The following is a 16720-nucleotide window of genomic DNA, read 5'->3' on the forward strand; positions in this document are numbered from 1 at the left end:
GCAGCTAAAAGCAGCTAGCGAGCGAACAACTCGGAATGACCACCAATATATTACCAAATGTATGTGCAAGCAGGTGTCTGTTGTACCAATAAAATGTCAGTATTCAACTTGCCTCTCAGCTCTCTACTTCCAAGGGTTGTCTGGCCGGTGACTTGATATTTATGGAAGAAGATGGGACTAGAGTGGACTGCAGTGGTAACTCATCGGTAAGATGCTGCAAATTGATGTTCGGTAATTAAAGTAGGCCCATCTCTTATATACAGACATTTTCAGTAGAGATGTGCACTTGAAATTTTTCGGGTTTTGTGCTTTGGTTTTGGGTTCGGTTCCGCGGCCGTGTTTTGGGTTCGACCGCGTTTTGGCAAAACCTCACCGAATTTTTTTTGTCGGATTCGGGTGTGTTTTGGATTCGGGTGTTTTTTTCAAAAAACACTAAAAAACAGCTTAAATCATAGAATTTGGGGGTCATTTTGATCCCAAAGTATTATTAACCTCAAAAACCATAATTTCCACTCATTTTCAGTCTATTCTGAATACCTCACACCTCACAATATTATTTTTAGTCCTAAAATTTGCACCGAGGTCGCTGGATGACTAAGCTAAGCGATCCTAGTGGCCGACACAAACACCTGGCCCATCTTGGAGTGGCACTGCAGTGTCATGCAGGATGGCTCTTCCAAAAAACACTCCCCAAACAGCACATGACGCAAAGAAAAAAAGAGGCGCAATGAGGTAGCTGTGTGAGTAAGATAAGCGACCCTAGTGGCCGACACAAACACCTGGCCCATCTAGGAGTGGCACTGCAGTGTCACGCAGGATGGCCCTTCCAAAAAACACTCCCCAAACAGCACATGACGCAAAGAAAAAAAGAGGCGCAATGAGGTAGCTGTGTGAGTAAGCTAAGCGACCCTAGTGGCCGACACAAACACCTGGCCCATCTAGGAGTGGCACTGCAGTGTCACGCAGGATGGCCCTTCCAAAAAACACTCCCCAAACAGCACATGACGCAAAGAAAAAAAGAGGCGCAATGAGGTAGCTGTGTGAGTAAGCTAAGCGACCCTAGTGGCCGACACAAACACCTGGCCCATCTAGGAGTGGCACTGCAGTGTCACGCAGGATGGCCCTTCCAAAAAACACTCCCCAAACAGCACATGACGCAAAGAAAAAAAGAGGCGCAATGAGGTAGCTGTGTGAGTAAGCTAAGCGACCCTAGTGGCCGACACAAACACCTGGCCCATCTAGGAGTGGCATTGCAGTGTCACGCAGGATGGCCCTTCCAAAAAACACTCCCCAAACAGCACATGACGCAAAGAAGAAAAAAGAGGCGCAATGAGGTAGCTGTGTGAGTAAGCTAAGCGACCCTAGTGGCCGACACAAACACCTGGCCCATCTAGGAGTGGCACTGCAGTGTCACGCAGGATGGCCCTTCCATAAAACACTCCCCAAACAGCACATGACGCAAAGAAAAATGAAAGAAAAAAGAGGTGCAAGATGGAATTGTCCTTGGGCCCTCCCACCCACCCTTATGTTGTATAAACAGGACATGCACACTTTAACCAACCCATCATTTCAGTGACAGGGTCTGCCACACGACTGTGACTGAAATGACGGGTTGGTTTGGACCCCCACCGAAAAAGAAGCAATTAATCTCTCCTTGCACAAACTGGCTCTACAGAGGCAAGATGTCCACCTCATCATCATCCTCCGATATATCACCGTGTACATCCCGCTCCTCACAGATTATCAATTCGTCCCCACTGGAATCCACCATCTCAGCTCCCTGTGTACTTTGTGGAGGCAATTGCTGCTGGTCAATGTCTCCACAGAGGAATTGATTATAATTCATTTTAATGAACATCATCGTCTCCACATTTTCTGGAAGTAACCTCGTACGCCGATTGCTGACAAGGTGAGCGGCGGCACTAAACACTCTTTCGGAGTACACACTTGTGGGAGGGCAACTTAGGTAGAATAAAGCCAGTTTGTGCAAGGGCCTCCAAATTGCCTCTTTTTCCTGCTAGTATAAGTACGGACTGTCTGACGTGCCTACTTGGATGCGGTCACTCATATAATCCTCCACCATTCTTTCAATGGTGAGAGAATCATATGCAGTGACAGTAGACGACATGTCCGTAATCGTTGTCAGGTCCTTCAGTCCGGACCAGATGTCAGCATCAGCAGTCGCTCCAGACTGCCCTGCATCACCGCCAGCGGGTGGGCTCGGAATTCTGAGCCTTTTCCTCGCACCCCCAGTTGCGGGAGAATGTGAAGGAGGAGATGTTGACAGGTCGCGTTCCGCTTGACTTGACAATTTTGTCACCAGCAGGTCTTTGAACCCCAGCAGACTTGTGTCTGCCGGAAAGAGAGATCCAAGGTAGGTTTTAAATCTAGGATCGAGCACGGTGGCCAAAATGTAGTGCTCTGATTTCAACAGATTGACCACCCGTGAATCCTTGTTAAGCGAATTAAGGGCTCCATCCACAAGTCCCACATGCCTAGCGGAATCGCTCCCTTTTAGCTCCTCCTTCAATGCCTCCAGCTTCTTCTGCAAAAGCCTGATGAGGGGAATGACCTGACTCAGGCTGGCAGTGTCTGAACTGACTTCACGTGTGGCAAGTTCAAAAGGTTGCAGAACCTTGCACAACGTTGAAATCATTCTCCACTGCGCTTGAGACAGGTACATTCCACCTCCTATATCGTGCTCAATTGTATAGGCTTGAATGGCCTTTTGCTGCTCCTCCAACCTCTGAAGCATATATAGGGTTGAATTCCACCTCGTTACCACTTCTTGCTTCAGATGATGGCAGGGCAGGTTCAGGCGTTTTTGGTGGTGCTCCAGTCTTCTGTACGTGGTGCCTGTACGCCGAAAGTGTCCCGCAATTCTTCTGGCCACCGACAGCATCTCTTGCACGCCCCTGTCGTTTTTGAAAAAATTCTGCACCACCAAATTCAAGGTATGTGCAAAACATGGGACGTGCTGGAATTTGCCCATATTTAATGCACACACAATATTGCTGGCGTTGTCCGATGCCACAAATCCACAGGAGAGTCCAATTGGGGTAAGCCATTCCGCGATGATCTTCCTCAGTTGTCGTAAGAGGTTTTCAGCTGTGTGCGTATTCTGGAAACCGGTGATACAAAGCGTAGCCTGCCTAGGAAAGAGTTGGCGTTTGCGAGATGCTGCTACTGGTGCCGCAGCTGCTGTTCTTGCGGCGGGAGTCCATACATCTACCCAGTGGGCTGTCACAGTCATATAGTCCTGACCCTGCCCTGCTCCACTTGTCCACATGTCCGTGGTTAAGTGGACATTGGGTACAACTGCATTTTTTAGGACACTGGTGAGTCTTTTTCTGACGTCCGTGTACATTCTCGGTATCGCCTGCCTAGAGAAGTGGAACCTAGATGGTATTTGGTAACGGGGGCACACTACCTCAAGAAATTGTCTAGTTCCCTGTGAACTACCGGCGGATACCGGACGCACGTCTAACACCAACATAGTTGTCAAGGCCTCAGTTATCCGCTTTGCAACAGGATGACTGCTGTGATATTTCATCTTCCTCGCAAAGGACTGTTGGACAGTCAATTGCTTGGTGGAAGTAGTAAAAGTGAGCTTACGACTTCCCCTCTGGGATGACCATCGACTCCCAGCAGCAACAACAGCAGCGCCAGCAGCAGTAGGCGTTACACGCAAGGATGCATCGGAGGAATCCCAGGCAGGAGAGGACTCGTCAGAATTGCCAGTGACATGGCCTGCAGGACTATTGGCATTCCTGGGGAAGGAGGAAATTGACACTGAGGGAGTTGGTGTTGTGGTTTGCGTGAGCTTGGTTACAAGAGGAAGGGATTTACTGGTCAGTGGACTGCTTCCGCTGTCGCCCAAAGTTTTTGAACTTGTCACTGACTTATTATGAATGCGCTGCAGGTGACGTATAAGGGAGGATGTTCCGAGGTGGTTAACGTCCTTACCCCTACTTATTACAGCTTGACAAAGGCAACACACGGCTTGACAAATGTTGTCCGCATTTCTGTTGAAATACTTCCACACCGAAGAGCTGATTTTTTTGGTATTTTCACCAGGCATGTCAATGGCCATATTCCTCCCACGGACAACAGGTGTCTCCCCGGGTGCCTGACTTAAACAAACCACCTCACCATCAGAATCCTCCTTGTCAATTTCCTCCCCAGCGCCAGCAACACCCATATCCTCCTCATCCTGGTGTACTTCAACACTGACATCTTCAATCTGACTATCAGGAACTGGACTGCGGGTGCTCCTTCCAGCACTTGCAGGGGGCGTGCAAATGGTGGAAGGCGCATGCTCTTCACGTCCAGTGTTGGGAAGGTCAGGCATCGCAACCGACACAATTGGACTCTCCTTGTGGATTTGGGATTTCGAAGAACGCACAGTTCTTTGCGGTGCTTTTGCCAGCTTGAGTCTTTTCATTTTTCTAGCGAGAGGCTGAGTGCTTCCATCCTCACGTGAAGCTGAACCACTAGCCATGAACATAGGCCAGGGCCTCAGCCGTTCCTTGCCACTCCGTGTGGTAAATGGCATATTGGCAAGTTTACGCTTCTCCTCCGACAATTTTATTTTAGATTTTGGAGTCCTTTTTTTACTGATATTTGGTGTTTTGGATTTTACATGCTCTGTACTAAGACATTGGGCATCGGCCTTGGCAGACGACGTTGATGGCATTTCATCGTCTCGGCCATGACTAGTGGCAGCAGCTTCAGCACGAGGTGGAAGTGGATCTTGATCTTTCCCTATTTTTGGAACCTCAACATTTTTGTTCTCCATATTTTAATAGGCACAACTAAAAGGCACCTCAGGTAAACAATGGAGATGGATGGATACTAGTATACAATTATGGATGGACGAGCGACTGCCGACACAGAGGTAGCTACAGCCGTGGACTACCGTACTGTGTCTGCTGCTAATATAGACTGGATGATAATGAGATGAAATTAATATATATATATATATATATAATATCACTAGTACTGCAGCCGGACAGGTATATATATTTATTATGTAATGACGGACCTGCTGGACACTGTCAGCTCAGCACCGCAGACTGCTACAGTAAGCTACTATAGTAGTATGTATCAAGAAGAAAGAAAAAAAAAAAAACCACGGGTAGGTGGTATACAATTATGGATGGACGAGCGACTGCCGACACAGAGGTAGCTACAGCCGTGGACTACCGTACTGTGTCTGCTGCTAATATAGACTGGATGATAATGAGATGAAATTAATATATATATATATATAATATCACTTGTACTGCAGCCGGACAGGTATATATATTTATTATGTAATGACTGATGACGGACCTGCTGGACACTGTCAGCTCAGCACCGCAGACTGCTACAGTAAGCTACTATAGTAGTATGTATCAAGAAGAAAGAAAAAAAAAAACCACTGGTAGGTGGTATACAATTATGGATGGACGAGCGACTGCCGACACAGAGGTAGCTACAGCCGTGGACTACCGTACTGTGTCTGCTGCTAATATAGACTGGATGATAATGAGATGAAATTAATATATATATATATATAATATCACTAGTACTGCAGCCGGACAGGTATATATATTTATTATGTAATGACTGATGACGGACCTGCTGGACACTGTCAGCTCAGCACCGCAGACTGCTACAGTAAGCTACTATAGTATGTATCAAGAAGAAAGAAAAGAAAAAAAAACACGGGTAGGTGGTATACAATTATATATATATATACAATTATATATATATATTAAACTGGTGGTGATTAATTAAACTGGTGGTCAGGTCACTGGTCACACTATCAGCAACTTGCAAGTAGTACTCCTAAGCAGACAATCACAATATACTGGTGGTCAGTGTGGTCACAATGGCAGTGTGGCTGGCACTCTGGCAGCAAAAGTGTGCACTGTACGTTAAAATATGTACTCCTGCTCTCAGACTCTAACTGCTCCCCACTGTCTCCCCCACAAGTCAGATATACATATACAGTCACACTACACTTCAGCAAGTAGTAGTACTCCTAAAAATGCTCCCCAAAATTACTAAATACTGTGTCTCTCTCTACTCTAGTCTCTTCTCTTTAAACGGAGAGGACGCCAGCCACGTCCTCTCCCTATCAATCTCAATGCACGTGTGAAAATGGCGGCGACGCGCGGCTCCTTATATAGAATCCGAGTCTCGCGATAGAATACGAGCCTCGCGAGAATCCGACAGCGGGATGATGACGTTCGGGCGCGCTCGGGTTAACCGAGCAAGGCGGGAGGATCCGAGTCGCTCGGACCCGTGAGAAAAAAGCTGAAGTTCGAGCGGGTTCGGATTCCGAGGAACCGAACCCGCTCATCTCTAATTTTCAGTCAATGTTCACCTACTAATTAACTAGGTATTAGTGATTTCACTTTGTGCCATTTGTCTTAGTTATGACACTATTAAACCTATATGATAAATAATATTGGTGCTTATAAATTCACTAGGAGCCTTTAGCATCACTAAGAATCATTGTTCAGTCCTCAAAATATCTGCCCCCACTCTATATTGACACCAGGAGCATTTTACATGGGTGTGCCATGTAGCTTAGCTAGTTTATTATAGCAGATCCCCAGTCAGTTATATAGATTTAGGGGTATATGTACTAAGCAGTGAAAAGAGTGGAGAAGTTGCCCATGGCATCCAGTCAGCATGGAAGTAACATTTATAATTTTCCTATTATAAAATTATTAGTGATGAGCGGGTTCGGTTTCTCGGAAACCGAACCCCCCGAACTTCACCCTTTTTACACGGGTCCGAGCCATACTCTGATTCTCCCGTATGGCTCGGGTAACCCGAGCGCGCCCGAACGTCATCATCCCGCTGTCGGATTCTCGCGAGATTCGGATTCTATATAAGCAGCCGCGCGTCGCCGCCATTTTCACTCGTGCATTGGAAATGTTAGGGAGAGGACGTGGCTGGCGTCCCCTCCATTTATGTTGATGCATTGCAAATATTTTGTGCTTGCTTATTACTTAATTGTGGGGACTGGGGAGCAGCTGTATATAGGAGGAGTACAGTGCAGAGTTTTGCTGATCAGTGACCACCAGTAATACGTTGTCTGCCTGAAAAACACTCCATATCTGTGCTAAGTGTGCTGCATATATCTGTGCTCACACTGCTTAATTGTGGGCACTGGGGAGCAGCTGTATTATATAGCAGGAGTACAGTGCAGAGTTTTGCTGACAGTGACCACCAGTATACGTTGTCTGCCTGAAAAACACTCCATATCTGTGCTCAGTGTGCTGCTTTATTGTGGGGACTGGGGACCACCAGTATAATATTATATAGGAGGAGTACAGTGCAGAGTTTTGCTGACCAGTGACCACCAGTATATAATATATAGCATTACGGTACAGTAGGCCACTACTGTACCTACCTCTGTGTCGTCATTAAGTATACTAGTATCCATCTACATTCTATACCTGTGGTGCATTTTAGTTTTGCAGTTTGCTGACAAAGTGACCACCAGTATATATAGCAGTACGGTACGGAAGGCCACTGCTGTACCTACCTCTGTGTCGTCATTAAGTATACTATCCATCTACATTCTATACCTGTGGTGCATTTTAGTTTTGCAGTTTGCTGACACAGTGACCACCAGTATACTATATATAGCAGTACGGTACGGAAGGCCACTGCTGTACCTACCTCTGTGTCGTCATTAAGTATACTATCCATCTACACTCTATACCCGTGGTGCATTTTAGTTTTGCAGTTTGCGGACACAGTGACCACCAGTATACTATATATAGCAGTACGGTACGGAAGGCCACTGCTGTACCTACCTCTGTGTCATCATTAAGTATACTATCCATCTACATTCTATACCTGTGGTGCATTTTAGTTTTGCAGTTTGCAGACACAGTGACCACCAGTATATATAGCAGTACGGTACGGAAGGCCACTGCTGTACCTACCTCTGTGTCGTCATTAAGTATACTATCCATCTTCATTCTATACCTGTGGTGCATTTTAGTTTTGCAGTTTGCTGACACAGTGACCACCAGTATACTATGTATAGCAGTACGGTACGGAAGGCCACTGCTGTACCTACCTCTGTGTCGTCATTAAGTATACTATCCATCTACATTCTATACCTGTGGTGCATTTTAGTTTTGCAGTTTGCTGACACAGTGACCACCAGTATACTATATATAGCAGTACGGTACGGAAGGCCACTGCTGTACCTACCTCTGTGTCGTCATTAAGTATACTATCCATCTACATTCTATACCTGTGGTGCATTTTAGTTTTGCAGTTTGCTGACACAGTGACCACCAGTATATATAGCAGTACGGTACGGAAGGCCACTGCTGTACCTACCTCTGTGTCGTCATTAAGTATACTATCCATCTACATTCTATACCTGTGGTGCATTTTAGTTTTGCAGTTTGCTGACACAGTGACCACCAGTATACTATATATAGCAGTACGGTACGGAAGGCCACTGCTGTACCTACCTCTGTGTCGTCATTAAGTATACTATCCATCTACATTCTATACCTGTGGTGCATTTTAGTTTTGCAGTTTGCTGACACAGTGACCACCAGTATACTATATATAGCAGTACGGTACGGAAGGCCACTGCTGTACCTACCTCTGTGTCGTCATTAAGTATACTATCCATCTACATTCTATACCTGTGGTGCATTTTAGTTTTGCAGTTTGCTGACACAGTGACCACCAGTATACTATATATAGCAGTACGGTACGGAAGGCCACTGCTGTACCTACCTCTGTGTCGTCAAGTATACTATCCATCCATACCTGTGGTGCATTTCAGTTTTGCACAGTTTGCTGACCACCAGTATATAATATATAGCATTACGGTACAGTAGGCCACTGCTCTACCTACCTCTGTGTCGTCAAGTATACTAGCTTAGTCACACAGCGACCTTGGTGCGCCTCTTTTTTTCTTTGCATTATGTGCTGTTTGGGGACAATTTTTTTGAAGTGCCAACCTGCCTGACACTGCAGTGCCACTCCTAGATGGGCCAGGTGTTTGTGTCGGCCACTTATGTCGCTTATCTTAGTCACACAGCGACCTTGGTGCGCCTCTTTTTTTCTTTGCATCATGTGCTGTTTGGGGACAATTTTTTTTGAAGTGCCATCCTGTATGACACTGCAGTGCCACTCCTAGATGGGCCAGGTGTTCGTGTCGGCCACTTGTGTCGCTTAGCTTAGTCACACAGCGACCTTGGTGCGCCTCTTTTTTTCCCTTGCATCATGTGCTGTTTGGGGACTATTTTTTTGAAGTGCCATCCTGTCTGACACTGCAGTGCCATTCCTAGATGGGCCAGGTGTTTGTGTCGGCCACTTGTGTCGCTTATCTTAGTCACACAGCGACCTTGGTGCGCCTCTTTTTTTCTTTGCATCATGTGCTGTTTGGGGACAATTTTTTTGAAGTGCCATCCTGCCTGACACTGCTGTGCCACTCCTAGATGGGCCAGGTGTTTGTGTCGGCCACTTGTGTCGCTTATCTTAGTCACACAGCGACCTTGGTGCGCCTCTTTTCTCTGACGTCCTAGTGGATGCTGGGAACTCCGAAAGGACCATGGGGAATAGCGGCTCCGCAGGAGACTGGGCACAACTAAAGAAAGCTTTTAGGTCACCTGGTGTGCACTGGCTCCTCCCACTATGACCCTCCTCCAAGCCTCAGTTAGATTTTGTGCCCGGCCGAGGTTGGATGCACACTAGGGGCTCTCCTGAGCTTCTAGAAAGAAAGTATATAATTAGGTTTTTTATTTTACAGTGAGACCTGCTGGCAACAGGCTCACTGCAGCGAGGGACTAAGGGGAGAAGAAGTGAACCTACCTGCTTGCAGCTAGCTTGGGCTTCTTAGGCTACTGGACACCATTAGCTCCAGAGGGATCGACCGCATGGAACTGGCCTTGGTGTTCGGTCCCGGAGCCGCGCCGCCGTCCCCCTTACAGAGCCAGACGCAAGAAGAGGTCCGGAAAATCGGCGGCAGAAGACATCAGTCTTCACCAAGGTAGCGCACAGCACTGCAGCTGTGCGCCATTGCTCCTCATACACACTTCACACTCCGGTCACTGAGGGTGCAGGGCGCTAGGGGGGGGCGCCCTGAGCAGCAATAAAAACACCTTGGCTGGCAAAAATACCACAATATATAGCCCTAGAGGCTATATATGTGATAATTACCCCTGCCAGAATCCATAAAAAAGCAGGAGAATAGTCCGCGAAAAAGGGGCGGAGCTATCTCCTTCAGCACACTGGCGCCATTTCTCCCTCACAGCTCCGCTGGAAGGAAGCTCCCTGGCTCTCCCCTGCAGTCTACACTACAGAAAAGGGTAAAAAAGAGAGGGGGGGCACTAAATTTAGGCGCAGTATATATAACAGCAGCTATAGGGGACATAATTCAGTTAGTCCCTGCATTATATAGCGCTCTGGTGTGTGCTGGCATACTCTCACTCTGTCTCCCCAAAGGGCTTTGGTGGGTCCTGTCCTCTGTTAGAGCATTCCCTGTGTGTGTGCGGTGTGTCGGTACGGCTGTGTCGACATGTTTGATGAGGATAATGATGTGGAGGCGGAGCAGATGCCTATAGAAGGGATGTCACCCCCTGCGGGGCAGACACCTGAGTGGATGGACTTATGGAAGGAATTGCGTGCACGTGTTGACTCCTTACACAAAAAATTTGACGACATGCCAAATGCAGGACAGCCAGCTTCTCAGCTCGTGCCTGTCCAGGCGTCTCAAAGGCCATCAGGGGCTCTAAAACGCCCGCTACCTCAGATGGCAGACGCAGATGTCGACACGGATACTGACACCAGTGTCGACGACGATGAGTCTAGTCTAATGTCCACTAAGGCCATTCGTTGCATGATTGAAGCAATGAAAGAGGTGTTACAAATTTCTGATATAAACCCAGGTACCACTAAAAAGGGTATTATGTTTGGGGAGAAAAAACTACCCGTAGTTTTTCCCCCGTCAGAAGAATTAAATGAAGTGTGTGAAGAAGCGTGGGCTTTCCCTGATAAAAGATTGGTAATCTCTAAGAAGTTACTAATGGCGTTCCCTTTCCCGCCAGAGGATAGGTCACGTTGGGAGACACCCCCTAGGGTGGATAAAGCGCTCACACGTTTGTCTAAAAAGGTGGCACTACCGTCTCCGGATACGGCCGCCCTCAAGGAACCTGCTGATAGAAAGCAGGAGGCGATCCTGAAGTCTGTATATACATACTCAGGCATTATACTTAGACCAGCTATTGCGTCAGCATGGATGTGCAGTGCTGCCGCTGCGTGGTCAGATTCCCTGTCAGAAAATATTGACACCCTAGACAGGGACACTATTCTGCTAACCATAGAGCATATAAAAGACTCAGTCTTATACATGAGAGATGCACAGAGGGAGATCTGCCGGCTGGCATCTAAAATAAGTGCATTGTCCATTTCTGCTAGGAGAGGCTTATGGACTCGCCAGTGGACAGGGATGCAGATTCAAAAAGGCACATGGAAGTTTTGCCTTATAAGGGTGAGGAGTTATTCGGGGATGGTCTCTCGGACCTAGTTTCCACAGCAACTGCTGGGAAGTCAGCATTTTTACCCCATGTTCCCTCACAGCCTAAAAAGGCGCCGTTTTATCAGGTACAGTCCTTTCGGACTCAGAAAAACAGGCGTGGAAAAGGCGGGTCCTTTCTGTCCAGAGGCAGAGGTAGGGGAAAAAGGCTGCAACAAACAGCAGGTTCCCAGGAGCAAAAGTCCTCCCCCGCTTCTTCCAAGTCCGCCGCATGACGGTGGGGCTCCACAGGCGGAGCCAGGTACGGTGGGGGGCCGCCTCAAAAATTTCAGCGATCAGTGGGCTCGCTCACAGGTGGATCCCTGGATCCTGCAAATAGTATCTCAAGGGTACAAACTGGAATTCGAGGCGTCTCCTCCCCACCGGTTCCTAAAATCTGCCTTGCCGACAACTCCCTCAGACAGGGAGGCTGTGCTAGAGGCAATTCACAAGCTGTATTTCCCAGCAGGTGATAGTCAAGGTGCCCCTACTTCAACAAGGACGGGGTTACTATTCCACACTGTTTGTGGTACCGAAACCGGACGGTTCGGTGAGACCCATTTTAAATTTGAAATCCTTGAACACATACATAAAAAAATTCAAGTTCAAGATGGAATCGCTCAGGGCGGTTATTGCAAGCCTGGACGAGGGGGATTACATGGTATCCCTGGACATCAAGGATGCTTACCTGCATGTCCCCATTTACTATCCTCACCAGGAGTACCTCAGATTTGTGGTACAGGATTGCCATTACCAATTCCAGACGCTGCCGTTTGGACTCTCCACGGCACCGAGGGTCTTTACCAAGGTAATGGCGGAAATGATGATACTCCTTCGAAGAAAGGGAGTTTTAATTATCCCGTACTTGGACGATCTCCTAATAAAGGCGAGGTCCAAGGAGCAGTTGTTGGTGGGAGTAGCACTATCTCAGGAGGTGCTACATCAGCACGGTTGGATTCTGAATATTCCAAAATCGCAGCTGGTTGCCGACGACACGTCTACTGTTCCTGGGTATGATTCTGGATACAGTCCAGAAAAAAGTGTTTCTCCCGGAGGAGAAAGCCAAGGAGCTGTCATCTCTAGTCAGAGACCTCCTGAAACCGAAACAGGTATCGGTGCATCACTGCACGCGGGTCCTGGGAAAGATGGTGGCTTCTTACGAAGCAATTCCTTTCGGCAGGTTCCATGCCAGAATCTTTCAGTGGGACCTGTTGGACCAATGGTCCGGATCGCATCTTCAGATGCATCGCCTAATAACCCTGTCTGCAAGGACCAGGGTGTCTCTGCTGTGGTGGCTGCAGAGTGCTCATCTTCTAGAGGGCCGCAGATTCGGCATACAGGACTGGGTCCTGGTGACCATGGATGCCAGCCTTCGAGGCTGGGGGGCAGTCACACAGGGAAGAAACTTCCAAGGACTATGGTCGAGTCAGGAGACTTCCCTACACATAAATATTCTGGAACTAAGGGCCATTTACAATGCCCTAAGTCAGGCAAAATCCCTGCTTCTACAGCAGCCGGTACTGATCCAGTCAGACAACATCACGGCAGTCGCCCATGTAAATCGACAGGGCGGCACAAGAAGCAGGATGGCAATGGCAGAAGCCACAAGGATTCTCCGATGGGCGGAAAATCACGTACTAGCACTGTCAGCAGTGTTCATTCCGGGAGTGGACAACTGGGAAGCAGACTTTCTCAGCAGGCACGACCTCCACCCGGGAGAATGGGGACTTCATCCAGAAGTCTTCACGCTGATTGTAAATCGATGGGAACGGCCACAGGTGGACATGATGGCGTCCCGCCTAAACAAAAAACTGGAGAGATATTGCGCCAGGTCAAGGGACCCTCAGGCGATAGCTGTGGACGCTCTAGTGACACCGTGGATGTACCAGTCAGTTTATGTGTTCCCTCCTCTGCCTCTCATACCAAGGGTACTGAGAATAATAAGAAAACGAGGAGTAAGAACAATACTCGTGGTTCCGGATTGGCCAAGACGAGCGTGGTACCCGGAACTTCAAGAGATGATCTCAGAGGACCCATGGCCTCTGCCGCTCAGACAGGACCTGCTGCAGCAGGGGCCCTGTCTGTTCCAAGACTTACCGCGGCTGCGTTTGACGGTATGGCGGTTGAACGCCGGATCCTGAAGGAAAAGGGCATTCCGGAGGAAGTCATTCCTACGCTGATTAAAGCCAGGAAAGATGTGACTGTACAGCATTATCACCGCATATGGCGGAAATATGTTGCTTGGTGTGAGGCCAAAAAGGCCCCAACAGAGGAATTTCAACTAGGTCGATTTCTGCATTTCCTACAAGCAGGAGTGACTATGGGCCTGAAATTAGGCTCCATTAAGGTACAGATCTCGGCTCTGTCGATTTTCTTCCAGACAGAACTGGCTTCGCTACCTGAAGTTCAGACGTTTGTGAAAGGAGTGCTGCATATTCAGCCCCCGTTTGTGCCTCCAGTGGCACCTTGGGATCTCAACGTGGTGTTGAGTTTCTTAAAATCACATTGGTTTGAGCCACTTAAAACCGTGGATCTAAAATATCTCACGTGGAAAGTGGTCATGTTACTGGCCTTGGCTTCAGCCAGGCGTGTGTCAGAATTGGCAGCTTTGTCATGTAAAAGCCCTTATCTGATTTTCCATATGGATAGGGTGGAATTGAGGACTCGTCCCCAGTTTCTCCCTAAGGTGGTATCAGCTTTTCACTTGAACCAACCTATTGTGGTGCCTGCGGCTACTAGCGACTTGGAGGATTCCAAGTTACTGGACGTAGTCAGGGCCTTGAAAATGTATGTTTCCAGGACGGCTAGAGTCAGAAAAACTGACTCGCTATTTATCCTGTATGCACCCAACAAGCTGGGTGCTCCTGCTTCTAAGCAGACTATTGCTCGCTGGATTTGTAGCACAATTCAGCTGGCGCATTCTGCGGCTGAACTGCCGCATCCTAAATCAGTAAAAGCCCATTCCACAAGGAAGGTGGGCTCATCTTGGGCGGCTGCCCGAGGGGTCTCGGCTTTACAACTTTGCCGAGCTGCTACTTGGTCAGGGGCAAACACATTTGCAAAATTCTACAAATTTGATACCCTGGCTGAGGAGGACCTTGAGTTCTCTCATTCGGTGCTGCAGAGTCATCCGCACTCTCCCGCCCGTTTGGGAGCTTTGGTATAATCCCCATGGTCCTTTCGGAGTTCCCAGCATCCACTAGGACGTCAGAGAAAATAAGATTTTACTCACCGGTAAATCTATTTCTCGTAGTCCGTAGTGGATGCTGGGCGCCCGTCCCAAGTGCGGATTGTCTGCAATACTTGTACATAGTTATTGTTAACTAAAGGGTTATTGTTGAGCCATCTGTTGAGAGGCTCAGTTGTTTTCATACTGTTAAACTGGGTATGATATCACGAGTTATACGGTGTGATTGGTGTGGCTGGTAAGAGTCTTACCCGGGATTCAAAATCCTTCCTTATTATGTCAGCTCGTCCGGGCACAGTGTCCTAACTGAGGCTTGGAGGAGGGTCATGGTGGGAGGAGCCAGTGCACACCAGGTGACCTAAAAGCTTTCTTTAGTTGTGCCCAGTCTCCTGCGGAGCCGCTATTCCCCATGGTCCTTTCGGAGTTCCCAGCATCCACTACGGACTACGAGAAATAGATTTACCGGAGAGTAAAATCTTATTTTTTTCTTTGCATCATGTGCGGTTTGGGGACAATTTTTTTGAAGTGCCATCCTGCCTGACACTGCAGTGCCACTCCTAGATGGGCCAGGTGTTTGTGTCGGCCACTTGTGTCGCTTATCTTAGTCACACAGCGACCTTGGTGCGCCTCTTTTTTCTTTGCATCATGTGCTGTTTGGGGACAATTTTTTTGAAGTGCCATCCTGTCTGACACTGCAGTACCACTCCTAGATGGGCCAGGTGTTCGTGTCGGCCACTTGTGTCGCTTAGCTTAGTCACACAGCGACCTTGGTGCGCCTCTTTTTTCTTTGCATCATGTGCTGTTTGGGGACAATTTTTTTGAAGTGCCATCCTGCCTGACACTGCAGTGCCACTCCTAGATGGGCCAGGTGTTTGTGTCGGCCACTTGTGTCGCTTATCTTAGTCACACAGCGACCTTGGTGCGCCTCTTTTTTTCTTTGCATCATGTGCTGTTTGGGGACAATTTTTTTTGAAGTGCCATCCTGTATGACACTGCAGTGCCACTCCTAGATGGGCCAGGTGTTCGTGTCGGCCACTTGTGTCGCTTATCTTAGTCACACAGCGACCTTGGTGCGCCTCTTTTTTTCTTTGCATCATGTGCTGTTTGGGGACAATTTTTTTTGAAGTGCCATCCTGTATGACACTGCAGTGCCACTCCTTGATGGGCCAGGTGTTCGTGTCGGCCACTTGTGTCGCTTAGCTTAGTCACACAGCGACCTTGGTGCGCCTCTTTTTTCTTTGCATCATGTGCTGTTTGGGGACAATTTTTTTGAAGTGCCATCCTGTCTGACACTGCAGTGCCACTCCTAGATGGGCCAGGTGTTTGTGTCGGCCACTTGTGTCGCTTATCTTAGTCACACAGCGACCTTGGTGCGCCTCTTTTTTCTTTGCATCATGTGCTGTTTGGGGACAATTTTTTTGAAGTGCCATCCTGTCTGACACTGCAGTGCCACTCCTAGATGGGCCAGGTGTTCGTGTCGGCCACTTGTGTCGCTTAGCTTAGTCACACAGCGACCTTGGTGCGCCTCTTTTTTCTTTGCATCATGTGCTGTTTGGGGACTATTTTTTTGAAGTGCCATCCTGCCTGACACTGCAGTGCCACTCCTAGATGGGCCAGGTGTTTGTGTCGGCCACTTGTGTCACTTAGCTTAGCCATCCAGCGACCTCGGTGCAAATTTTAGGACTAAAAATAATATTGTGAGGTGTGAGGTGTTCAGAATAGACTGGAAATGAGTGGAAATTATGGTTATTGTGGTTAATAATACTATGGGATCAAAATGACCCCCAAATTCTATGATTTAAGCTGTTTTTTAGGGTTTTTTGAAAAAAACACCCGAATCCAAAACACACCCGAATCCGACAAAAAAATTTCGGTGAGGTTTTGCCAAAACGCGTCCGAATCCAAAACACGGCCGCGGAACCGAATCCAAAACCAAAACACAAAACCCGAAAAATGTCCGGTGCACATCACTAAAAATTATA

General features: G+C 47.9%; 1 protein-coding gene across 9 annotated transcripts in view; it reads left to right on the top strand.

Moving 5' to 3' along the window:
* Window positions 1-16720, top strand: part of SPO11 (SPO11 initiator of meiotic double strand breaks) — a 308074-nt gene that overhangs the window by 262165 nt on the left and 29189 nt on the right. For all 9 annotated transcript variants that reach the window (XM_063963476.1, XM_063963477.1, XM_063963475.1 and 6 more), the window contains one exon: window positions 120-206. In XM_063963476.1, the coding sequence (XP_063819546.1) occupies window positions 120-206 (87 nt within the window). The remainder of the gene's footprint in view (window positions 1-119; window positions 207-16720) is intronic.

This window comes from Pseudophryne corroboree, chromosome 3 (genome assembly GCF_028390025.1).
Source record: "Pseudophryne corroboree isolate aPseCor3 chromosome 3, aPseCor3.hap2, whole genome shotgun sequence".
In the NCBI taxonomy this organism is placed as follows: domain Eukaryota; kingdom Metazoa; phylum Chordata; class Amphibia; order Anura; family Myobatrachidae; genus Pseudophryne; species Pseudophryne corroboree.